We start from the raw sequence: 22,920 nt of genomic DNA, 5'->3' as shown, positions 1-22,920 counted from the left end.
CAACCATGTATATATTATAGGTGCCAAACATGTATATATTATGGCTGCCGACCATGTCTATATCATGGGTGCTGCCATGTATATATTATGGGTGCCGATCATGTATACATTATAGGTGCCGACCATGTATATGTTATCGGTGCCGACCATGTATATATTATGGGTGCCGACCATGTATATGTTATGGGTGCCGACCATGTATATATTATGGGTGCCGACCATGTACATGGACAGCATTATGGGTGCTGTCCATGTATATACTATGGCTGCCGACCATGTCTATATCATGGGTGCTGCCCATGTATATATTATGGGTGCCGACCATGTATATATTAAGGGGGCCGACCATGTATATATTATGGGTGCTGCCCATATATTTATTATGGGTGCCGACCATGTATATATTATGGCTGCCGACCATGTATATGTTATGGGTGCCGACCATGTATATGTTATGGGTGCCGACCATGTATATATTATGGGTGCTGACCATGTATACATTATGGGTGCCGACCATTTATATATTATGGGTGCCAACCATGTATATATTATGGGTGCTGCCCATGTATATATTATGGCTGCCGACCATGTCTATATCATGGGTGCTGCCCATGTATATATTATGGGTGCCGACCATGTATATGTTATGAGTGCCGACCATGTATACATTATGGGTGTTGACCAGGTATACATTATGGGTGCCGACCATGTATATATTATGGGTGCCGACCAGGTATACATTATGGGTGCCGACCAGGTATACATTATGGGTGCCGACCATGTATATATTATGGGTGCCGACCAGGTATACATTATGGGTGCCGACCATGTATATAATATGGGTGCCCCCCATGTATATATTATGGGTGCCGACCATGTATATATTATGGGTTCCGACCATGTATATATTATGGGTGCCGACCATGTATTTATTATGGGTGTTGTCCATAATAAGTTCTCATGTGAGCTAAGGCTCTGCAAGGAAGTGGGTTCAGCAGTAGTTGCTTTAAAATGAGCAGTTCCTGACCTCAGCCTACGATTGGTTGGTTGTGTGATCTCAGCCACTCCTCTAGTTTGTGATTGGTCAACTGTGTGACCTCTGCCATTTCTCCTTCCTTTGATAGGTTGCCAACCAGACTGCTACCCAGCATTCTACCTAACCTGCCACTCAGCATTCCACCTAACTTGCCACCCAGCATTCCACCTAACCTGCCACCCAACATTCCACCTAACTTGCCACCCAGCCTGCTACCCAGCATTCCACCTAACTTGCCACCCAGCATTCCACCTAACTTGCCACTCAGCCTGCCACCTAACCTGCCACCAGCCTGCCACATAACCTGTCACTAGCCTGCCACCCAGCCTGCCATCTAATCTGCTACCCAGCCTGCTACCAAGCCTGCCACCCAGCCTGCCACATAATCTGTCACTAACCTGCTACCCAGCCTGCCATCTAATCTGCCATCCACCCTTCCACCTAACTTGCTATCCAGCTTCCTAACCAGCCTGCCATTCAAACTGCCACATAGTCTGCAACCCAGCCTTCCACCTAACCTGCCACCTAACCTGCCACATAACCTGTCGCTAGCTTGCCACCCAGCCTGCCATCTAATCTGCCACCCAGCCTGACACATAACCTGTCACTAGCCTGTCACCCAGCCTGCCATCTAGTCTGCCACCCTGCTTGCCACATAACCTGTCACTAGCCTGCCATCCAGCCTGCCATCTAACCTGCCACCCAGCCTGCCACCTAACGTGCCACTTAATGTGCCACCCAACGTGCCACCTGTCACTAGCCTGCCACCCATCGTGCCACCTGTCACTAGCCTGCCACCCAGCCTGCTATCTAATCTGCCACCCAGCCTGCCACATAGCCTGCCACATAACCTGTCACTAGCCTGCCATCTAATCTGCCATCTGCCATCTAATCTGCCACCCAGTCACCTGTCACATAACCTGTATCTAACCTGCCACCCAGCCTGTCACATAACCTGTCACTAGTCTGCCACCCAGCCTGCCATCTAATCTGCCACCCAACGTGCAGTGTGTGGCTGTGAGTGCAGGACTATCTGTATTTAATGTGCAGGACTGTCTGTATATAACATGCAGTGTGTGGATGTGAATACAGGACTGTCTGTATTTAATGTGCAGTGTGTGGCTGTGAGTACAGGACTGTCTATATATAATGTGCAGCGTGGGACTGTGAGTGCAGGACTGTCTGTATATAATGTGCAGTGTGTGGCTGTGAATACAGGACTGTCTGTATAATGTGCAGTGTGTGGCTGTGAGTGCAGGACTGTCTGTATATAACATGCAGTGTGTGGCTGTGAATACAGGACTGTCTGTATAATGTGCAGCGTGTGACTGTGAGTGCAGGACTGTCTGTATACAATGTGCAGTGTGTGGCTGTGAATACAGGACTGTCTGTATAATGTGCAGCGTGTTGCTGTGAGTGCAGGACTATCTGTATATAATGTGCAGCGTGTGACTGTGAGTGCAGGACTGTCTGTATATAATGTGCAGTGTGTGGCTGTGAGTGCAGGACTGTCTGTATATAATGTGCAGCGTGTGACTGTGAGTGCAGGACTGTCTGTATATAATGTGCAGCGTGTGACTGTGAGTGCAGGACTGTCTGTATATAATGTGCAGTGTGTGGCTGTGAATACAGGACTGTCTGTATATAATGTGCAGTGTGTGGCTGTGAATACAGGACTGTCTGTATAATGTGCAGCGTGTTGCTGTGAGTGCAGGACTATCTGTATATAATGTGCAGTGTGTGGCTGTGAATACAGGACTGTCTGTATATAATGTGCAGTGTGTGACTGTGAGTGCAGGACTGTCTGTATACAATGTGCAGTGTGTGGCTGTGAATACAGGACTGTCTGTATAATGTGCAGCGTGTTGCTGTGAGTGCAGGACTATCTGTATATAATGTGCAGCGTGTGACTGTGAGTGCAGGACTGTCTGTATATAATGTGCAGTGTGTGGCTGTGAGTACAGGACTGTCTGTATATAATGTGCAGTGTGTGGCTGTGAGTGCAGGACTGTCTGTATATAATGTGCAGTGTGTGGCTGTGAGTGCAGGACTGTCTGTATATAATGTGCAGCGTGTGACTGTGAGTGCAGGACTGTCTGTATATAATGTGCAGCGTGGGACTGTGAGTGCAGGACTGTCTGTATATAATGTGCAGTGTGTGGCTGTGAGTGCAGGACTGTCTGTATATAATGTGCAGCGTGTGACTGTGAATACAGGACTGTCTGTATATAATGTGCAGTGTGTGGCTGTGAGTGCAGAACTGTCTGTATATAATGTGCAGTGTGTGACTGTGAGTGTAGGACTCTCTGTATATAATGTGCAGTGTGTGGCTGTGAATACAGGACTGTCTGTATATAATGTGCAGCGTGTGACTGTGAGTGCAGGACTGTCTGTATATAATGTGCAGTGTGTGGCTGTGAGTGCAGGACTGTCTGTATATAATGTGCAGTGTGTGGCTGTGAATACAGGACTGTCTGTATAATGTGCAGTGTGTGGCTGTGAGTGTAGGACTGTCTGTATATAATGTGCAGTGTGTGGCTGTGAATACAGGACTGTCTGTATATAATGTGCAGCGTGTGACTGTGAGTGCAGGACTGTCTGTATATAATGTGCAGTGTGTGGCTGTGAGTGCAGGACTGTCTGTATATAATGTGCAGCGTGTTGCTGTGAGTGCAGGACTGTCTGTATATAATGTGCAGCGTGTGACTGTGAGTGCAGGACTGTCTGTATATAATGTGCAGTGTGTGGCTGTGAGTACAGGACTGTCTGTATAATGTGCAGTGTGTGGCTGTGAGTGCAGGACTGTCTGTATATAATGTGCAGCGTGTGACTGTGAGTGCAGGACTGTCTGTATATAATGTGCAGCGTGTTGCTGTGAGTGCAGGACTGTCTGTATATAATGTGCAGTGTGTGACTGTGAGTGCAGGACTGTCTGTATATAATGTGCAGCGTGTGACTGTGAGTGCAGGACTGTCTGTATATAATGTGCAGCGTGTTGCTGTGAGTGCAGGACTGTCTGCATATAATGTGCAGTGTGTGGCTGTGAGTACAGGACTGTCTGTATAATGTGCAGTGTGTGGCTGTGAGTGCAGGACTGTCTGTATATAATGTGCAGCGTGTGACTGTGAGTGCAGGACTGTCTGTATATAATGTGCAGCGTGTTGCTGTGAGTGCAGGACTGTCTGTATATAATGTGCAGTGTGTGACTGTGAGTGCAGGACTGTCTGTATATAATGTGCAGCGTGTTGCTGTGAGTGCAGGACTATCTGTATATAATGTGCAGCGTGTGACTGTGAGTGCAGAACTGTCTGTATATAATGTGCAGCGTGTTGCTGTGAATACAGGACTGTGCATATAACGTGCAGTGTGTGGCTGTGAGTACAGGACTGTCTGCAGTGTGTGGCTCTGAGTACAGGACTATCTATATATAACGTGCAGTGTGTGACTCTGAGTGCTGAGAGTCAGCCTGTATACAGTGTGTTGTGGCTGTCAGTGCTGAGGGTCATTCTGTATACAGTGTGTTTTGGCTGTGAGTGCTGAGAGTCAGCCTGTATACAGTGTGTTTGGCTGTGAGTGCTGAGAGTCATTCTGTAAACAGTGTTTTGTGGCTGTGAGTGCTAAGAATCAGTCTGTATACAGTGTGTTTGGCTGTGAGTGCTGAGAGTCATTCTGTATAAAGTGTGTTGTGACTGTGAGTGATAAGAGTCAGCCTGGCTGTATACAGTGTGTTTGGCTGTGAGTGCTGAGAGTCAGCCTGTATACAGTGTGTTTTGCTGTGAGTGCTGAGAGTCAGCCTGTATACAGTGTGTTGTGGCTGTGAGTGATGAGAGTCAGCCTGTATACAGTGTGTTTTGCTGTGAGTGCTGAGAGTCAGCCTGTATACAGTGTGTTGTGGCTGTGAGTGATGAGAGTCAGTCTGACTGTATACAGTGTGTTGTTGCTGTGAGTGATGAGAGTCAGTCTGACTGTATACAGTGTGTTGTTGCTGTGAGTGATGAGAGTCAGCCTGGCTGTATACAGTGTGTTTGGCTGTGAGTGCCTAGAGTCAGCCTGTATACAGTGTGTTGTGGCTGTGAGTGATGAGAGTCAGTCTGACTGTATACAGTGTGTTGTTGCTGTGAGTGATGAGAGTCAGCCTGGCTGTATACAGTGTGTTTGGCTGTGAGTGCTGAGAGTCAGCCTGTATACAGTGTGTTTTGCTGTGAGTGCTGAGAGTCAGCCTGTATACAGTGTGTTGTGGCTGTGAGTGATGAGAGTCAGTCTGACTGTATACAGCGTGTTGTTGCTGTGAGTGATGAGAGTCAGCCTGGCTGTATACAGTGTGTTTGGCTGTGAGTGCTGAGAGTCAGCCTGTATACAGTGTGTTGTGGCTGTGAGTGATGAGAGTCAGTCTGACTGTATACAGTGTGCTGTGGCTGTGAGTGCTGAGAGTCAGCCTGTATACAGTGTGTTTGGCTGTGAGTGCTGAGAGTCAGCCTGTATACAGTGTGTTGTGGCTGTGAGTGCTGAGAGTCAGCCTGTATACAGTGTGTTTGGCTGTGAGTGCTGAGAGTCAGCCTGTATACAGTGTGTTGTGGCTGTGAGTGCTGAGAGTCAGCCTGTATACAGTGTGTTGTGGCTGTGAGTGCTGAGAGTAAAATGTGTTGTGGCTGTGAGTGATGATAGTCTGCCTGTGATGAGCCGCAGTTCCAGCCGCACTGACCTCTGGCGCCCCCACCAGGCGGATCGAGCTCCTCCCGGAGACACTGGCTGCACATTGAGCTGGGTCTCGCTGGCTGAACGTTCTCCGCGAGCGGATCGGGAGCAGCTGCAGGAAGAATCCGCAGCAACCCCACAACTCCCAGCCACCCCAGCACAACCAGACACAACTCCCAGCCACCCCAGCACAACCAGACACAACTCCCAGCCACCACCTGCCCCCAACACAACTCACAGCCACTCTGACATAACTCTCAGCCACCCCAGCACAACAAGACACAACTCACAGCCACCACCTGCCCCCAACACAACTCACAGCCACTCTGACATAACCCCCAGCACAACCAGACACAACTCCCAGCCACCACCTGCCCCCAACACAACTCCAAGCCACCAACACAACTCCCAGCCACCACCTGCCACCAACACAACTCCCAGCCACCACCTGCCCCCAACACAACTCACAGCCACTCTGACATAACTCTCAGCCACCCCAGTCACCCGAACTACACACCCAGAAACAACGACCGCCTAGCACACTCTGACACCCCCTGCTCAGCTACAGCCCCAGCACACCTCCCAGCCACCCCCTGCTCAGATACAGCCCCAGCACAACTCCCAGCCACCCCCAGCTCAGATACAGCCCCAGCACAACTCCCAGTCACCCCCAGCTCAGATACAGCCCCAGCACAACTCCCAGCCACCCCCTGCCCCAGCTCACTCCGGGTGCAAGCTTACATTGCTCTTAGCAAGCACACAGATACAGACAGCAAGCTTTTACAAACACACCTGGAGCAGGATACAGTGTTACAAGCCACCAGCATCACTGGAGACAAACACAGGCTGCCTGCAGCGAGACCCCCACCTGGATCCAGATACAGACTGTCTACAGAGAGACCCCCACCTGGATCCACCAACCTAGAGAGAGACCCGCACCTGGATCCACCAGCCTCCAGAGAGACCCCTTCCTGGATCCAGATACAGACAGACAGCTTCCAGAGAGACCCCCTTCTGGATCCACCAGCCTACAGAGAGACCCCCACCTGGATCCACATACAGGCTGCCTACAGAGAGACCCCCACCTGGATCCACATACAGGCTGCCTACAGAGAGACCCCCACCTGGATCCACATACAGGCTGCAATCTACTACAAACCACCCCTACCTGGAGCAGGATACAATCTTGCAAGCTTCTAGAAGACTACTGCTAGCTGGTACTGGGGGACCCAGCAGTATTTCAGCATTTCTAGAACAGCCTTAGCTGGAGCCAAGGAGGAGATAAAGGGGCAGGACAGTGCTTCAAGCTCCTAGGAGATCATCCCTGTTTGGAGAAGGGGGGGGGGGTCGGTGCAGTGTTTCAAGCGTCTGGGAGACCACCAGACCTGGAGCAGAGGGGACTTCTGGATGAGCACAAACAGCTGGAGCAGATAGGACATTTCTGGAAGACCTCCCTTAGTTGGACCAGAGGGGACAGATCTGGAAGACCTCCCTTAGTTGGACCAGAGGGGACAGATCTGGAAGACCATCCTTAGTTGGACTAGAGGGGGCAGTTCTGGAGACCACCCTTAGACCAGAGGGGACAGTTCTGGTAGACCACCCTTAGTTGGACCAGAGGGGACAGTTCTGGAAGACCACCCTTAGTTGGACCAGCGGGGACAGTTCTGGAAGATCACCCTTAGTTGGACCAGAGGGGACAGTTCTGGAAGACCACCCTTAGTTGGACCAGAGGGGACCGTTCTGGAAGACCACCCTTAGTTGGACCAGAGGGGGCATTTCGAGAAGATCACCCACAGCTGGAGCAGGGGGGACAGTGGAAAGCTTTTAGAAGACCAGCCTTATCTGGAGCAAATAGAGAACCAGGGAGCAGTAGGATACTTTGGTAAGTGCAAACGTGTGTATTAATCAGCTGCAATGCAGATCAGCAGATTTACTAGAATTCTGTCTAAAAGCAGAATCACCATGTTCCATTATTGTGTCAGGAAACTCTCTGCTTAATGAAACATTTATGGAAGTCATATTGCACTATTGATCATCTCTTCAGTCCATTCCCTATCAGATTGCTGCTATCCGTGTCTTGTGGTGTCTTTTTGTTAAAATGGTCTGAATACAGATATTTAATTCAGTACAGTAATAGCTATTAGCAATATGAGAGCCAGGGGTACACAGAGCACCTGGTCAGCCCAAGATGCACCATACAACAGGGGAGAAGAAGAGAAGGTAGGTGAGGTTAGACTGACCCCTACTGGCTGCAGAGGGGCACTGCTTACAGAGATAAATATCAGTCTTCAATACTATCGACCAGCCCCATATCATATTAGCATTTAGTTATTATTGCCTTATTTCAGAGGTTTAATATATTTCCTTAGGTTTACCATTATCTACTTTTTATCCTTGCTGCAGAAACCTACCAAGAATGACCCCTATTTGGAAAAATACATTAAATGGATAAACAACTGGCTATCTTTGGGAAACAGACTACAAGGAGGATGGGATGCATCTGATCATTTATTAAAAAAGAATTCTACTTTCTGCTCTGTAGAGAACCTGCTTTCGGAGTTTATATATTTTATTTTGTTGTTGTTGTTTTTTTTTTTTCCTGGAGAAAGGATAAAGGCTTCCAATATATAAATATTTTTTATTATTATTTTTTGTGGATCTTGATCACATTTTTGTTTTTTTACTGGGACATGTGTAAACGAATCTGGAAAATACCTACAGGCACAGAGGGAGCCAGGGTGAACCCTTGGAGAGTGTGATTTGATATCCCTACTTCCTCTGGGTGATGCAGATGGAATGAAATTTATAGAATGGAAATAGTTTGGGAGATTTTTCTTGTCCTGCAAGCAAATGTCATTGTTTGCATGTCAGGTACGGTCTGTGTATTATCATATTGTGCATTGCTTCTTGGCTGGCTCCTGGCTGCTTAATCAAGGTGTTTATAGAAATATAGATCAGAACCTTCAGATGGGCATCAGTAGCTAAATAATTAGATTTCTGTAATAAACTATTAATTCATACCTCATCCCCCCCCCCCCCTCCTTCCTCCCACTCCAAAACAAAAACCTCTCTGTATTTTAGGGGCTGTGATAGATTACCCTAAATTACATCTTTAACCCCTTAAGGACACATGACATGTGTGACATGTCATGATTCCCTTTTATTCCAGACGTTTGGTCCTTAAGGGGTTAAATCCCCCAGAATTTGGTTTTACTGAGGTTCTGTTGGGGGGGGGGGGGGCATATTTGATATCTGCAGTGTGAATATATGCATGTCATTCAGATTATTTTCTCAGACTCCTCATCTTCTGCTGTGTAAAAATGTTATAAATTATTGCTGCAAATTACCATATGCAGGCACTGAGATGTGTACTATCCCAGTCACAAAACATGTAAATCTCATTGGTGTGTGCTGTGCTGGCTAGCCAGAGTTGGCACCAAGGAATTAATATTGGGGGTACCACAGGTACTGGGATCACTAACTGCAAATTGTGTACCTACACACATATATACACACACACACACACACATTCATACACAAATACATACATATACATACATATACACATACATACATATACATACATATACACATACATACACACACACATACACACACATACACACACACACATACACACACACACACACATTCATACACAAACACATACATATACATACATATCCACACACATACATACACACACACATACACACACACATACACACACACACACACATTAATGCACACACTCATATAAATATATAAGGGGATGTGTGTGGGTTATTTTGTGGGTTTTATTTGGAGATTTCCTTTTTTGGGGGCAATATGATGTGTTTACAAAATGTAAATGTTCTGTCTTCCAAAATCTCCAAACTGTATTTCTGGTTTCCATGTGATAAGTTGCTTTGAAGTGACACATTATAGAAATGCTGTGAAATATGGTTTCCTATAAATGAAAAGGTTTGTTTTGGAAAATAATGTCCATTAATATAAATCCGGGATTAAATCATTCAGTCCGCCAACCCTTTTATTAAAATTAGAATGGGGAGAGGGGAGGTTTTCCACTTAACTTTACCTTTTTTTATTTATTTTATTTGCCACTCCACATTATCTAAAGCTATTTGTTATTTTGTTTTTGTGTTTCTTCTTTCAGTTCTCAAATAGAATTGCTTAACTATCTGCAGATGTTGATATTGCATTACTTGTTTAACCAGTTGTTTGCCTGGAGGATGTGTAATGATTTTGGTTCTTACAGGACATTAAATGAATCATTTCACTGTAATAAAATATATATATATATATTTTGATAAATATTTGAGAGCCTAGTGCATCCAGTTTTAATACTTCATATTGTATTGTATTAGCTGATGAATTAGCCTAGGTAGTGATTGTGTCAATATTAGCCATACGATGGCCACCTTGTCTAAATACTCGCCCAAGGTTACATGCCTAGTGGCATTGGAGCTGTGCTAAACTGCAAACCCTCCAGCCTAGCCAGATATCAACTCCATGCTTGAATGATGAAGGTTTCTTATATATGTATCTGATGCTGCATGTACCGCCTATCCAGAATCTATCTGAAATTACAGATAAGTTCCTACGCCTCCAGAATGCAATGGGTGTGAGCTTCCAACCCAAAATCACATCAAAGCACTCATAATATTTTTTATAGTTGGTTCAAACCAGAGACCTGCAACCACACCTTGTTTCTTTAGCCAGTCTGTCAATCAATACCAAATGGCATTTCCCTGCAGTAAAGGTTTTAGGCCACTTTTTTAATTAAAAAAAAAAAACAGATCTTCAGTCATTTTAATGTGCATTCAACCAGGATGGGTAACTTCAGGGTGCATGTCTAGGTGTATAAATTCTACGAATTTTTGAATCATCTCCTGTGTCTCAGCTGAACTGTACTGTATTAGGGTCACTCCTTGAGACTAAGTGTAGCAGGCAGGTGTAAACTATTCAATTGTAGCCATAAATGTAAACCCATATTTACTAATAAAACAGCAATTCACAGCCATGCACACCAGTCACATCACAAATTGTCATTATCCTTGTCAAGGCTGCCGAAGGTGTGGGGTGTCATGTGATCAGATCTGTAAATTGCAAAATTTTTAAGTACTCAAAGTGTGTTTCCATAATCTGTTAATTACGATTTATGTGTTTGCATTTTGCAACAGCAATAGTTTATACAGCATTATGTATATTTTAGCACCTGGGCCCAATGAAACATTAACACCTGCTGATAAAGCATTGGAAAAAAAATATGCAAACAGTTTAAGAGTCTCTGCAAGGCAATGGGACTTTGCATTAACACTCTAGTTATAGTACAAAACAACCTACCTTGTAGTATTGAGACAATGTATCATATAAGTAGGCCTACGACCTAGGGCCGGCCTGGGAACCTGGCAGTTACCCAACTCAATGTATTCAAATGTTGTATATGCTTTAAGTATCATTCTGGAAATACAATTATTTTGTATGAAAAAAATAATATTTGGAAGCAAGATAGGAACAAATCACAGTTTGAAATTGGCCGCTAGTTGTGTTAGTAGTTGGGATTTTTGGGTTTGAAGTGCAATTTTAATCCAATTATTTGTTTCAAAGAGAAAAACGTAGCAAAGGATCATAGCACAGAATGTTTAACCACTCATATCCCTGAGCCTTCCAATAACTGAATATGTTAAATGGGGATATGATATAAATATGGCTCTATGGCGTAGGGGTAAATACTATTAGTAGTAGTGATATTACTCTTTTCTAAGAATTTTCTGATGATCACAGATGCTGACAGTCGATACTTAGGTGAAGCTATGATTTAAAAGCTCTGTATGCTTACAATTATTTATTTAATAATCCTTATATAGTGCTCTGATCCAGGGTGCTTTACAAACATAGCAATTTTTGCAATCATTAGAGGCAGAGGGATATATATCTTCACATAATGGCACATAGGAAGCAGTGTGATTCTTATTAGACAGCTCATATATTAAATAACATATTTAGCATCCGTGTTACTACATGTTTATAGTAAATGTGTCTGGATGGTGATTGGAAGATACAATCTGTCCATCCGGTGTTATTGTGTGACTCCTTTCTTTATCATCTCATAAAAGAGGAAGATTTCAGACTTTGTTTTAAGGCAATCGAAAGGGTTCCTCCAAGTACCATAAGCACTGCTACTTATAGGTTATTTATTTAGGTCCTGCCATCATTTTCTGTCAAATCATTTTTCAGTATTTTGAAAACAAATTGGGGAGTTCCCCGCATGCTAAGCCTGGCCCTCTGCTGCTGCTCATCAGGTGGAATTTGTATGTCCTTGTTGTCCGTCCAAATTTATTTAAGATTGAATGGTAGTGATAGGCTGTGGGGCCAATGGAAAGTTGGATTCCTCACAAACTATCTGAGCTTCTGGTGTTGGGAGAGACGTTTGTTTGTTTGTTTTTTTGTTTGTTTATGTTTTATTTCTTTTTTATGAGAACCGCTTCCGCAGAAATGGCCAGGATAATACACTGGCTTAAACAATTGTACTGCCACAATGCGCATGTATTTTGTGAGGATAGGGAAGGAAGATATGAGTCTCACTCTTGGCTTTGTATTTTTTATTCCGATTTGTATGTTTATTCATATTTTAACAGTTTGTCTTTTTTTTATTGTACATCTTGTGATAGAAGGACCTTCAGACCTTTAACCAGACCAGCTCAAAGCTTTCCGTTCATCTGAGACATGCCAGGTTTTAGCAAATCAGCTGTGTTTTCGTCCATTTATTTAGCCTGTATCTGATTGGTAGTGTGGGCCTGTGAGTCTGTTACCATGTTATAATGTTACCATGTTACAATGACATGCCTGAAGAGCCCATACAGATTCTCATGTTGGACCTTTCAGAATGGACCCAATAGCAAAGGGAAAATGTTCAGTAATTCTCAACAATCTGAATTTGTCATATTATATTCCACACTGACACCCAACTTTTAATGTGACACACTCATACACATTGCACATTACTGAGGGTTTTATAGCTGGGGAGCTCTGTGATACACTCATACACAGTGCACATTACTGAGGGTTTTATAGCTGTGGAGCTCTGTGATACACTCATACACATTGCACATTACTGAGGGTTTTATAACTGGGGAGCTCTGTGATATACTCATACATATTGCACATTACTGAGGGTTTTATAGCTGTGGAGCTCTTTGATACACTCATACACATTGCACATTACTAAGGGTTTTATAGCTGTGGAGCTCTGTGATACACTCATACACATAGCACATTACTGAGGGTTTTATAGCTGAGGAGCTCTGTGATACACTGACTCATACACATAGCACATTACTGAGGGTTTTATAGCTGTGGAGCTCTTTGATACACTCATACACATTGCACATTACTGAGGGTTTTATAGCTGTGGAGCTCTGTGATACACTCATACACATTGCACATTACTAAGGGTTTTATAGCTGTGGAGCTCTGTGATACACTCATACACATTGCACATTACTGAGGGTTTTATAGCTGTGGAGCTCTGTGATACACTCATACACATTGCACATTACTAAGGGTTTTATAGCTGTGGAGCTATGTGATACACTCATACACATTGCACATTACTGAGGGTTTTATAGCTGTGGAGCTCTGTGATACACTCATACACATTGCACATTACTGAGGGTTTTATAGCTGTGGAGCTCTGTGATACACTCATACACATTGCACATTACTAAGGGTTTTATAGCTGTGGAGCTCTGTGATACACTGACTCATACACATAGCACATTACAGTGTTTTTTTATAGCTTTGGTGCTCTGTTATACACTCATACACATAGCACATTACAGTGTTTTATTGCTGTGGAGCTCTGTGACACACTGCATTACACTTATACACACTGCACGTTACTGTGAGTTTTATTTCTGTGGAGCTCTGTGATAGGGTTCACTGTAAGTTCTATTTCTGTGGAGCTCTGTGATATGGTTCACTGAGTTTTATTGCTGTGGAGCTCTGTGATACACTCATACACACTGCATGTTACTGTGAGTTTTATTGCTGTGGAGCTCTGTGATACACTCATACACACTGCATGTTACTGTGAGTTTTATTGCTGTGGAGCTCTGTGATACACTCACACAGCACACTACTGTGAGTTTTATTGCTGTGGAGCTGTGCAATATCGTTTACTGTAAATTTTATTTCTGTGGAGCTCTGTGATAGGGTTCACTGTAAGTTTTATTTCTGGGTAGCTCTGTGTTATGGCTCACTGTAAGTTCTATTTCTGTGGAGCTCTGTGATATGGTTCACTGTAAGTTCTATTTCTGTGGAGCTGTGATAGGGTTCACTGTAAGTTCTATTTCTGTGGAGCTCTGTGATAGAGTTCACTGTAAGTTCTATTTCTGTGGAGCTCTGTGATAGGGTTCACTGTAAGTTTTATTTCTGTGGAGTGGGTATTATATATTGATTCTTGATTTTGAAATACTACCGGCCCTCCAGCACAACCTTGGACAGGTTTGAACAGTGACATTCCCAAACATATTTTCAAATTGATTGTAACCGCTCACAATAGCTCTCTCAATAGATGTTTGTTTTCAGTTTATTTGTACGACGTGGGCTGTTATAGACTGACCTAGCTGTTTGTGCTGGATGTCATTTATAAGTGGCCTGCTCATGTAACTATTCAAACACATGACTTGAGTTAATCCCAAGCAAACATCTTCTGCCAGCAGAGTGTGTCTCTCCCAGTGGATTCAGGCACTTCTACGCAGAGATTTGGAGTACAACTCAAATGGTTTAAACAGAACTGTCTGCAACATATAAAGAGAGTTTCTCGTGGATCCCAGTGACCTTTCCAGTATATCCACAGCAATACAACTCACAGTAATGTGCAGTGTGCAGTATACTGAATCCCTTAGCACCTTGTATTGATAAACATCACCCAAATAGAAATCAAAGCTTTATCAGAAACACAGTTGTTTTTAATCCGCTGGTAAAGAAATGGATTCTCTTGCTGTCACATGTATACATTGTGATCAAATGTTTTTCTAAGTAGTGGAGAATTATTTTTTTCTGATTGAAAAAAAAAACGTGTTTGAGAGGCCAATCAGGAAAGGGTACAATTTCTAAAATGTCCCTGTCTATAACATTTATTGCATATATTATTTTCTGCTGATTCCAATGTATGTTCTTTTAAATCAGACTGTTACATGGGAAGTGTGTTGGCATGCCCTAACTTGGTAGGAAGAAAGGGCTCGTGTATGTTAAGTTGGACCAGGTCTTTGTGGGATATTTGTCACCGACATGACGGTTCATTTTCACAATAGATGACAGTCGATTGTGGCTTCCCTGTAAACCAGGACAGTGGGTTCTGACTGATGCAGAGATGATTGGTTGTGACAGAATATGCCTCTGCTGAAGATTTGTCTGGGGTACAAGGGTTAATCAGGGCAAATTAGGGGAAAATGTGTGGTCTGTTTTAAATAATTAAAGCCATATGTACAGTATGCAGAGGAAGTTGAGCTATTGGAGAAGTCCCTTGAATGAAATGATTCCCATCTCAGTAAAGGTTGAGATAAGAGTACAATAAGGAGAAAAAACTATTCGCTATCTATGAAACAAGAAGAGAAAAAAGTAGGAACACTTTGATTTGTGTGAAATATGGCCTGTGCTCTGTAGCTGGGATTCATCACCCACCATGCCCAAATCTCCTAATTGCATTTAATTAGCATTAAAGCCCTTAGCTCTTGGTACCTGTTAGGTAATGGGAAGGCCAGGACACCCCATGATCCGTTAGGTGACACATAATTGAATGTGGCAGTGATTAGTAACATTTTAAGAAATTTAATCTACTAAAAGGTGAACAGGGGGCATGGACACATTTGGGTCTTATAGTAACTAGAAGAGTGAGGCAGGGATATCTGTTGTTTATTGTGGGAGGGATTAGAAATCTGGTAAAACTAATGAAAGAATTCCATTAAGTAAAAACAGCCGGCAGTGACAGGAAGGATCTGAAAACAACAGATTCAGGTCTTGGAGTAACAACTGTATCTATTCTAAGTATATTTATCACCTGGTACCAAGGCAAGCAGGGAGCTGTCCAGCCCTGAAAACGTCACACTGACTGGGGGATATATTCAATAATCCCTGAATTGTGGAGAGAATTGGAATCTGAATTACAGAATTTAACCCCTTAAGGACACATGACATGTGTGACATGTCATGATTCCCTTCTATTCCGAAAATTTGGTCCTTAAGGGGTTAAACAAAAATTGGTGTCAAATCAGCAAAAGTGTTTTAAATCATCTATTATTGCCAAAAGGTTTGAAGCTATTTTTTAACATTTACACCAATTAGATGCTTAGTGGGTAAAAGCCAAGATTCCTACTTGGAGTAAATGTGTGCAAATCTGTGCATAATCCACAGTACTTTAATATGTAGAGCACAAGCAGAACACTATCGAGGTTATTCACAAAACTGAGAATTGCTGGGAGAAAGTGAATTTCAAATTTAAGGTCACAATAGTCAAAATGAAAACAGAATTGTAGGCCTCCCAGCAGTTCTTTTCACCAGGACAATGTATTTTGTGGGGGGTTTTAAATGCATTCTATGCACCAGGACAATGTGAGTTCCATCATTGCACTCTACTCACCAGGACAGTGTGAGCATTATCATTGCACTCTACTCACCAGGACAGTGTGAGCATTATCATTGCACTCTACTCACCAGGACAGTGTGAGCATTATCATTGCACTCTACTCACCAGGACAGTGTGAGCATTATCATTGCACTCTACTCACCAGGACAGTGTGAGCATTATCATTGCACTCTAATCACCAGGACAGTGTGAGCATTATCATTGCACTCTACTCATTAGGACAGTGTGAGCATTAACACTGCACTCTAATCACCAGAATAGTGAGAGCTTTATCACTGCACTCTACTCACCAGGACAGTGGGAGTTATATCATTGCACTCTACTCACCAGGACAGTGTGAGCTTTATCACTGCACTCTACTCACCAGGAAAGTGTGAGCTTTATCACTGCACTCTACTCACCAGTACAGTGGGAGTTCTATCACTGCAAGAAAACCCATGTATAAAAAAAACTGTTCCTGTGTCGTGTTTTTCCCAGTAACAAAGAATTCTACTGATTGTATTATTTATTATTTTTTTTATGTGTTTAGCTGCTTCTTGATGTGCTATAACCATTGTGATATCACTGTATTTGTCAAACTCCTTTTACTGAAGTGGTTAAAAGGGCAGATGGGTCTAGGCTTTTCTGAAGAAGGAGTTAGCTGGAGGGGGGGGGGGTTTAACAGCAGAGGAAATATATATATTTATACATTTAATGATAGGCTTCTCCGTCATCTGAAAAATATACCACTGTGCCGATCACTAAAGATTCTGCAAAGCGTGCTCGTAGGACGGCCAGTGTCTATTGTGTTGTCAACAACAAAGCGTTTTTTAATTTTTTAACATCAAGAAAAGAGATGGGACTTCGTCAATGAAAAGACTAGTTGGAAGTTCAACAAGATTATTCAATAGAACAGGAAAAGTTGAGGATTAACCAGGAAAATACACATTTTTGAACAAACTAGACAGGAACATTCCAACACCACACGGGAGATAAACTGATTAATTCCTGACAATATTCGGTTCAGTTTTGTGATATATAATGTCTTTCAGATAGAGTATCTTTGATAAAGAGGTTCACGGCTGCACAGCCAAACGCTTTTGTCTTTTGGCCAGCAATGTGTTTCCATGGCTAAACTTTAATTGAAGCTGTGGCGAAACCAGCTTCGCCACTGTGAACTGGAGAGGCCTGGCTGCTAGCCTCCTGCCCTGCGACTACGGCCCATGGACATATTGCTCTATAAACACTATATTTGGGCATGTAATAATTTATATTGCTGCTACTGGCCCTTTAAAATCAGCGATGGACATATTGGGACTTTTGGGACTAATGTCCCTTTAAGACTTTGTAACATATCACAGTAATACTGTCTTAAATATTATGTAGGTATTTATGTGTTCAGTTAAACTGGGGATATGTAGAAATGTGTGTTTTATGTGTTAAATGTATCAGTATGTAATTTTATGTCTTTTACTGTCTTTTTGCAACCATGTGGTTAATGGAGTCTGACTCTAGTCCTAGATAATTGGATTACTTCTCCAATTATCTCCAGGGCAGAAGGGAGGAAGCCGGGATGCATTGTGGGGGATGTTTTACTTCTGTTTGGGCCAGATTGTGCCATGCTGCAAGCCAGGGCCCAAAAGATACTTTTAGTAACTTTTAAACCCCTGGTCGGATTCATGCCATTTTTTAATATGTTGTTCCCCTGAATGGATTGATTGTGGATATGTATTTTTATGTGAATGTGATGTATGGTTTTAAAGTTATGAAAGTTGTGTAAAAGTATATTTTACTCTGTATGCATAATGGGATTATGTGTCACACTAAGGGGAGGGGATGTGTGGGAGGTAACATCTATGTCATTGGTTATTTTATGCCTCCCCCTGGGTGTGGCCTGTATGTGTGAGTTGGAAATAAAAGCCAGACTGGGTGTCCCAGTCTAGAGTTCTTGCTTAACCCTCAAAGCGATGTGTCGTCTCGGTCTTTGGGGGAATGGGATTGTTTGCTGACTGCCAGGAGTGTAAGCCGATGTCTGCTTTTCTTGTTCAGCTGTCCCAGTGTTCGTGTGGTTCCAGTCGGGAGAATGGTGTTTGCCGTAGCTGCCTGTGCATCTGGAAAGGGGATTATCGCCTAAACTGGGTTTTATCCTCTTGTAAGTGAAACGGTCCGTTACAATTGGTGGCAAGCGGCGGGATCGTTCCTACAACCAGAGGGACAGCTACAGACAACACCATTTCTGGATTACAAATTGAGGGCAACGCTAGTATCCGTACAGCGACCCTATCTACAAAGGAAATCAGGAAAATGGAAGGAGACAGAGTCGCAGCTGCTGCAGCACCTCCGAGGGAGGAGGAGGAATCCGAGTTTGCCAGGGAATATAGGAGCAGGATGGCTCTATTCTCACCAGCCCGAGCGGAGCGGATGGCAGACCGGGTCTACAACGATGTACAGGCGTACCTCATGCTGCGAACGACGCAGAGGAACCAACAAGCTGCGGGATTGTTCCCACAGCCAGAAGGACAGCTACAGAACACCAATTCCTTGGAGTTACAAATTGAGGGCAACGTTAGCACTCGTGCAGCGCCCCTGGCAGCAGAGGTATCCAGCGACTTGGAGCAGACAAGTATGGAAGGCTCTGACGCTGAAGATGATTTTATGGCCAAGGTGAGGCAGCAAGTGGCCCAGTATGGGGGTTATATATCCATGGACACATTCCAGGGGATCTGGAACCAGGTCATGGCTGAGCAAAACTCAAAGATGGACGAAGAGTATGATGAGCAGGAAGAGTGGTACAGCAGCAGAGTAGAGGCTGCATCCGAGGAGGTTAGCCGCCCCCCCCTGAGGCGGCAGGAAGAACCCGAAGTAGGGGTCCTCATAGATTGGTCCTGTGAGGAACCACAACAGGCAGGTGGAGATGGGACCGAGGTCTCTCTACCAGCCCTACAGGGATGCTGGGCAGTCGGCCCAGATCCCCAGCGGCAGTGTGTAACCCAGGGAGCTGATGGTGTCGTCCATCCTCCCCAGCGGCAGAGTAAGTCCCAGGGAGCTAAAGGTGTCGTCCTTCCTCCCCAGCGGCAGTGTGTGTCCCAGGGAGATGAAGGTGTCGTCCTTCCTCCCCAGCGGCAGGCTGAGTTACAGGGGGCAGAGGTTGTTGTTCCTGCCCCCCAGCAGAAAAGTGATATGCCAGGAAGGCAGTGTGAAGTAAAGGGAGAGGAGAGCAGCGTCCTCCCTCCCCAGCGGCAGTGTGTGTCTCCGGGAGCTGATGGTGTCGTCCATCCTCCCCAGCGGCAGGCTGAGTTACAGGGGGCAGAGGTTGTTGTTCCTGCCCCCCAGCAACAAAGTGATGTGCCAGGAAGGCAGTGTGAGGTGAAGGGAGAGGAGAGCAGCGTCCTCCCTCCCCAGCGGCAGTGTGTACCTCAGGGAGCAGAAGGTGCAGTCCTTCCTCCCCAGCGGCAGTGTGTGTCTCCGGGAGCTGATGGTGTCGTCCATCCTCCCCAGCGGCAGGCTGAGTTACAGGGGGCAGAGGTGTTGTTCCTGCCCCCCAGCAACAAAGTGATGTGCCAGGAAGGCAGTGTAAGGTGAAGGGAGAGGAGAGCAGCGTCCTCCCTCCCCAGCGGCAGTGTGTACCTCAGGGAGCAGAAGGTGCAATCCTTCCTCCCCAGCGGCAGTGTGTACCCCAGGGAGCTGATGGTGTCGTCCTTCCTCCCCAGCGGCAGTGTGTACCCCAGGGAGCAGAAGGTGCCATCCTTTCTCCCCAGCGGCAGTTTGCCATCCAGAGAGAGGAACTTGTTACACCCTCTCTCCCACGGCAACCTAACCCACCAAGGGGAGATGTTAAGCCCCACAACTGTGCAGATGGGACCGTAGTCTCTGCACTTACAGCACAAGGGATAGGGCCGGTCGGTCCTGTTCCCCAGCCTCAGTGTGATGGATCCAAAGGGGAGACAGTCGGTCTCCCCCTCCGGCAGTCGAGCTGTGCACCTAAAGGGGAGACAGCCAGTCTCCAGCAACCAGGCGCCCACCAGACTACTCCCGTGGTAGTGCTGGCAACAGGACAGAGTACCGCTGGTCTCTGCCCCCTCAGCAACCCACCAAGGCAGCCTACCCGTCTCCCACCCAGCAGTGGTGAAACACCAGAACTTGGACAAAATCCTTCCTCAACCAGATGTAGTAACCGGTTAGTGTGGGTGGGCTGCTCTGTTATTTCTGTTTCGTGGGTGGGTTGCTGGACTAACCAGGGCACTGACCGGCAGAAAGTCAGGTACCCTGTTAGTCTAATTGGCAAAGGGGAGAAATGTGGCGAAACCAGCTTCGCCACTGTGAACTGGAGAGGCCTGGCTGCTAGCCTCCTGCCCTGCGACTACGGCCCATGGACATATTGCTCTATAAACACTATATTTGGGCATGTAATAATTTATATTGCTGCTACTGGCCCTTTAAAATCAACAATGGACATATTGGGACTTTTGGGACTAATGTCCCTTTAAGACTTTGTAACATATCACAGTAATACTGTCTTAAATATTATGTAGGTATTTATGTGTTCAGTTAAACTGGGGATATGTAGAAATGTGTGTTTTATGTGTTAAATGTATCAGTATGTAATTTTATGTCTTTTACTGTCTTTTTGCAACCATGTGGTTAATGGAGTCTGACTCTAGTCCTAGATAATTGGATTACTTCTCCAATTATCTCCAGGGCAGAAGGGAGGAAGCCGGGATGCATTGTGGGGGATGTTTTACTTCTGTTTGGGCCAGATTGTGCCATGCTGCAAGCCAGGGCCCAAAAGATACTTTTAGTAACTTTTAAACCCCTGGTCGGATTCATGCCATTTTTTAATATGTTGTTCCCCTGAATGGATTGATTGTGGATATGTATTTTTATGTGAATGTGATGTATGGTTTTAAAGTTATGAAAGTTGTGTAAAAGTATATTTTACTCTGTATGCATAATGGGATTATGTGTCACACTAAGGGGAGGGGATGTGTGGGAGGTAACATCTATGTCATTGGTTATTTTATGCCTCCCCCTGGGTGTGGCCTGTATGTGTGAGTTGGAAATAAAAGCCAGACTGGGTGTCCCAGTCTAGAGTTCTTGCTTAACCCTCAAAGCGATGTGTCGTCTCGGTCTTTGGGGGAATGGGATTGTTTGCTGACTGCCAGGAGTGTAAGCCGATGTCTGCTTTTCTTGTTCAGCTGTCCCAGTGTTCGTGTGGTTCCAGTCGGGAGAATGGTGTTTGCCGTAGCTGCCTGTGCATCTGGAAAGGGGATTATCGCCTAAACTGGGTTTTATCCTCTTGTAAGTGAAATGGTCCGTTACAGAAGCAATAAGTGCTGGATTTTATTGTTCACTGGCCGGGGTTCCAGCGAGGATTTCCTGTCTTTCTGGACCCTGTAATAAATGTAGTTTTTGCAATAAATCTAGTTTTTCTTAATTGTTCTGCTGTTAAAATGGGACATGTTGCAGTTTGGAAGGGAGGAATAGAAAGATTTATCATAAATGACGGTTTCCGATAAAAATGAAAGCTTAATTTAAAAGAAATGCCTAGTATCACTACATAACAGAAACATACACATAATTATTATGAATGCATTGGGAACGTACTAATATCGGTGTAATATTAAATAGATTGTTTGATCACTGCATGCCTGGAGCTGACATTAAGTTAACAATGATCATTCTGAATAATATAATAACTCAATCCGAGAAAGATTGGTTAATTTATTCCAATGGCCCCCTCGTCAGTGCCTTCATTCAAATCCTTTATGTTGGAAGAATCAAACATGTTTCCATCTGTCCCCGTTGTCTGTCTTTCAAACTGTCAGCCAAGTTGCACTTCAAGCCAAAAATCCACTTCTTGGAAACTTGATGATAAATTAAATCATCTACATGAAATTTCAAATAAAGGCCTACATTACAACCAAACATTCGCATCTCATCGACAATCTTACATAGACCTCACTGCTGTGACATCGGCTCCTGGCGCTGAGCTAAAGAGGACCGGCCATAGGCCACACTTGTGAGGGACAGGTTCAGGCTTAGGTAAGTAAACCTCACCTTTAATTGCCCCAGCCCCCCCCCCCCCAACCAACGTATCCCCAGCAGTGATGTCACAGTCGGTGGTCTTTGTTAATTCTGCAAAGTCCCAAGACGGTGAAAGAACCCCTTTTAAGGTCAAAATAGTCCACTATGAAGACTGGTTTGGGGAGTAATTATCTAAACGGGTAGTTCAGGTGTTTCTTATGTTATCAGTTTTGCCACGTTATATTTTAGTGACCGTGCTAATTTACCCTTTAATTGGTCTATTTGATTAATGAGGAATGTTTAGTTAACATCATCATGTTGGTGGAAATTTGGTGGTGTGCTTGTTGCTAATGTATAAAACCTTCCAGAGCTATACACTAACAGAGACGGTCCTACAATGAGTCTGGTTGGGACCATGGCCTCAGGCGACACTTTAAGGGGAATGGCAATTTGCCGCCCTTGCCGCATCCAGGCATGTTTTTGGTTTTTTTTGGCACCATAAGGGAATTGCACGCACACTAATTTAGCAGTGGAG

At 44.5% G+C, this 22,920-nt stretch overlaps 2 protein-coding genes across 2 annotated transcripts in view; both read left to right on the top strand.

The window, feature by feature from the left end:
• The first annotated feature begins 220 nt into the window (after nucleotides 1-220).
• On the top strand, nucleotides 221-7,416 carry LOC134612294 (uncharacterized). Its single transcript, XM_063456633.1, has 3 exons — nucleotides 221-301; nucleotides 6,074-6,777; nucleotides 6,856-7,416. Exons 1-3 carry the CDS (start codon nucleotides 221-223, stop codon nucleotides 6,929-6,931), a joined length of 861 nt encoding a protein of 286 aa, XP_063312703.1. The 3' UTR covers nucleotides 6,932-7,416.
• The window catches only part of CA10 (carbonic anhydrase 10), a 157,869-nt gene continuing 142,361 nt past the window's right edge, over nucleotides 7,413-22,920 (top strand). Inside the window, exons 1-2 of the mRNA XM_063456229.1 lie at nucleotides 7,413-7,613; nucleotides 8,135-8,602. Coding sequence (XP_063312299.1) covers nucleotides 8,542-8,602 — 61 coding nt within the window. The 5' untranslated portion in view covers nucleotides 7,413-7,613; nucleotides 8,135-8,541. The remainder of the gene's footprint in view (nucleotides 7,614-8,134; nucleotides 8,603-22,920) is intronic.

This window comes from Pelobates fuscus, chromosome 5 (assembly GCF_036172605.1).
Source record: "Pelobates fuscus isolate aPelFus1 chromosome 5, aPelFus1.pri, whole genome shotgun sequence".
Lineage (NCBI taxonomy): Eukaryota > Metazoa > Chordata > Amphibia > Anura > Pelobatidae > Pelobates > Pelobates fuscus.
This window is presented reverse-complemented; position numbering and strand designations above follow the sequence as displayed.

Bases quoted from the DNA above. Each gene is read 5' to 3' on its own strand.
- LOC134612294 (XM_063456633.1), top strand. From the start codon at position 221: ATGTACATGGACAGCATTATGGGTGCTGTCCATGTATATACTATGGCT. The intron at 302-6,073 runs GTATATATTATG...CATAACCCCCAG, and splicing joins ATATCATGGGTGCTGCCCAT to CACAACCAGACACAACTCCC. The intron at 6,778-6,855 runs CTGGATCCACAT...AGAGACCCCCAC, and splicing joins GCCTACAGAGAGACCCCCAC to CTGGATCCACATACAGGCTG.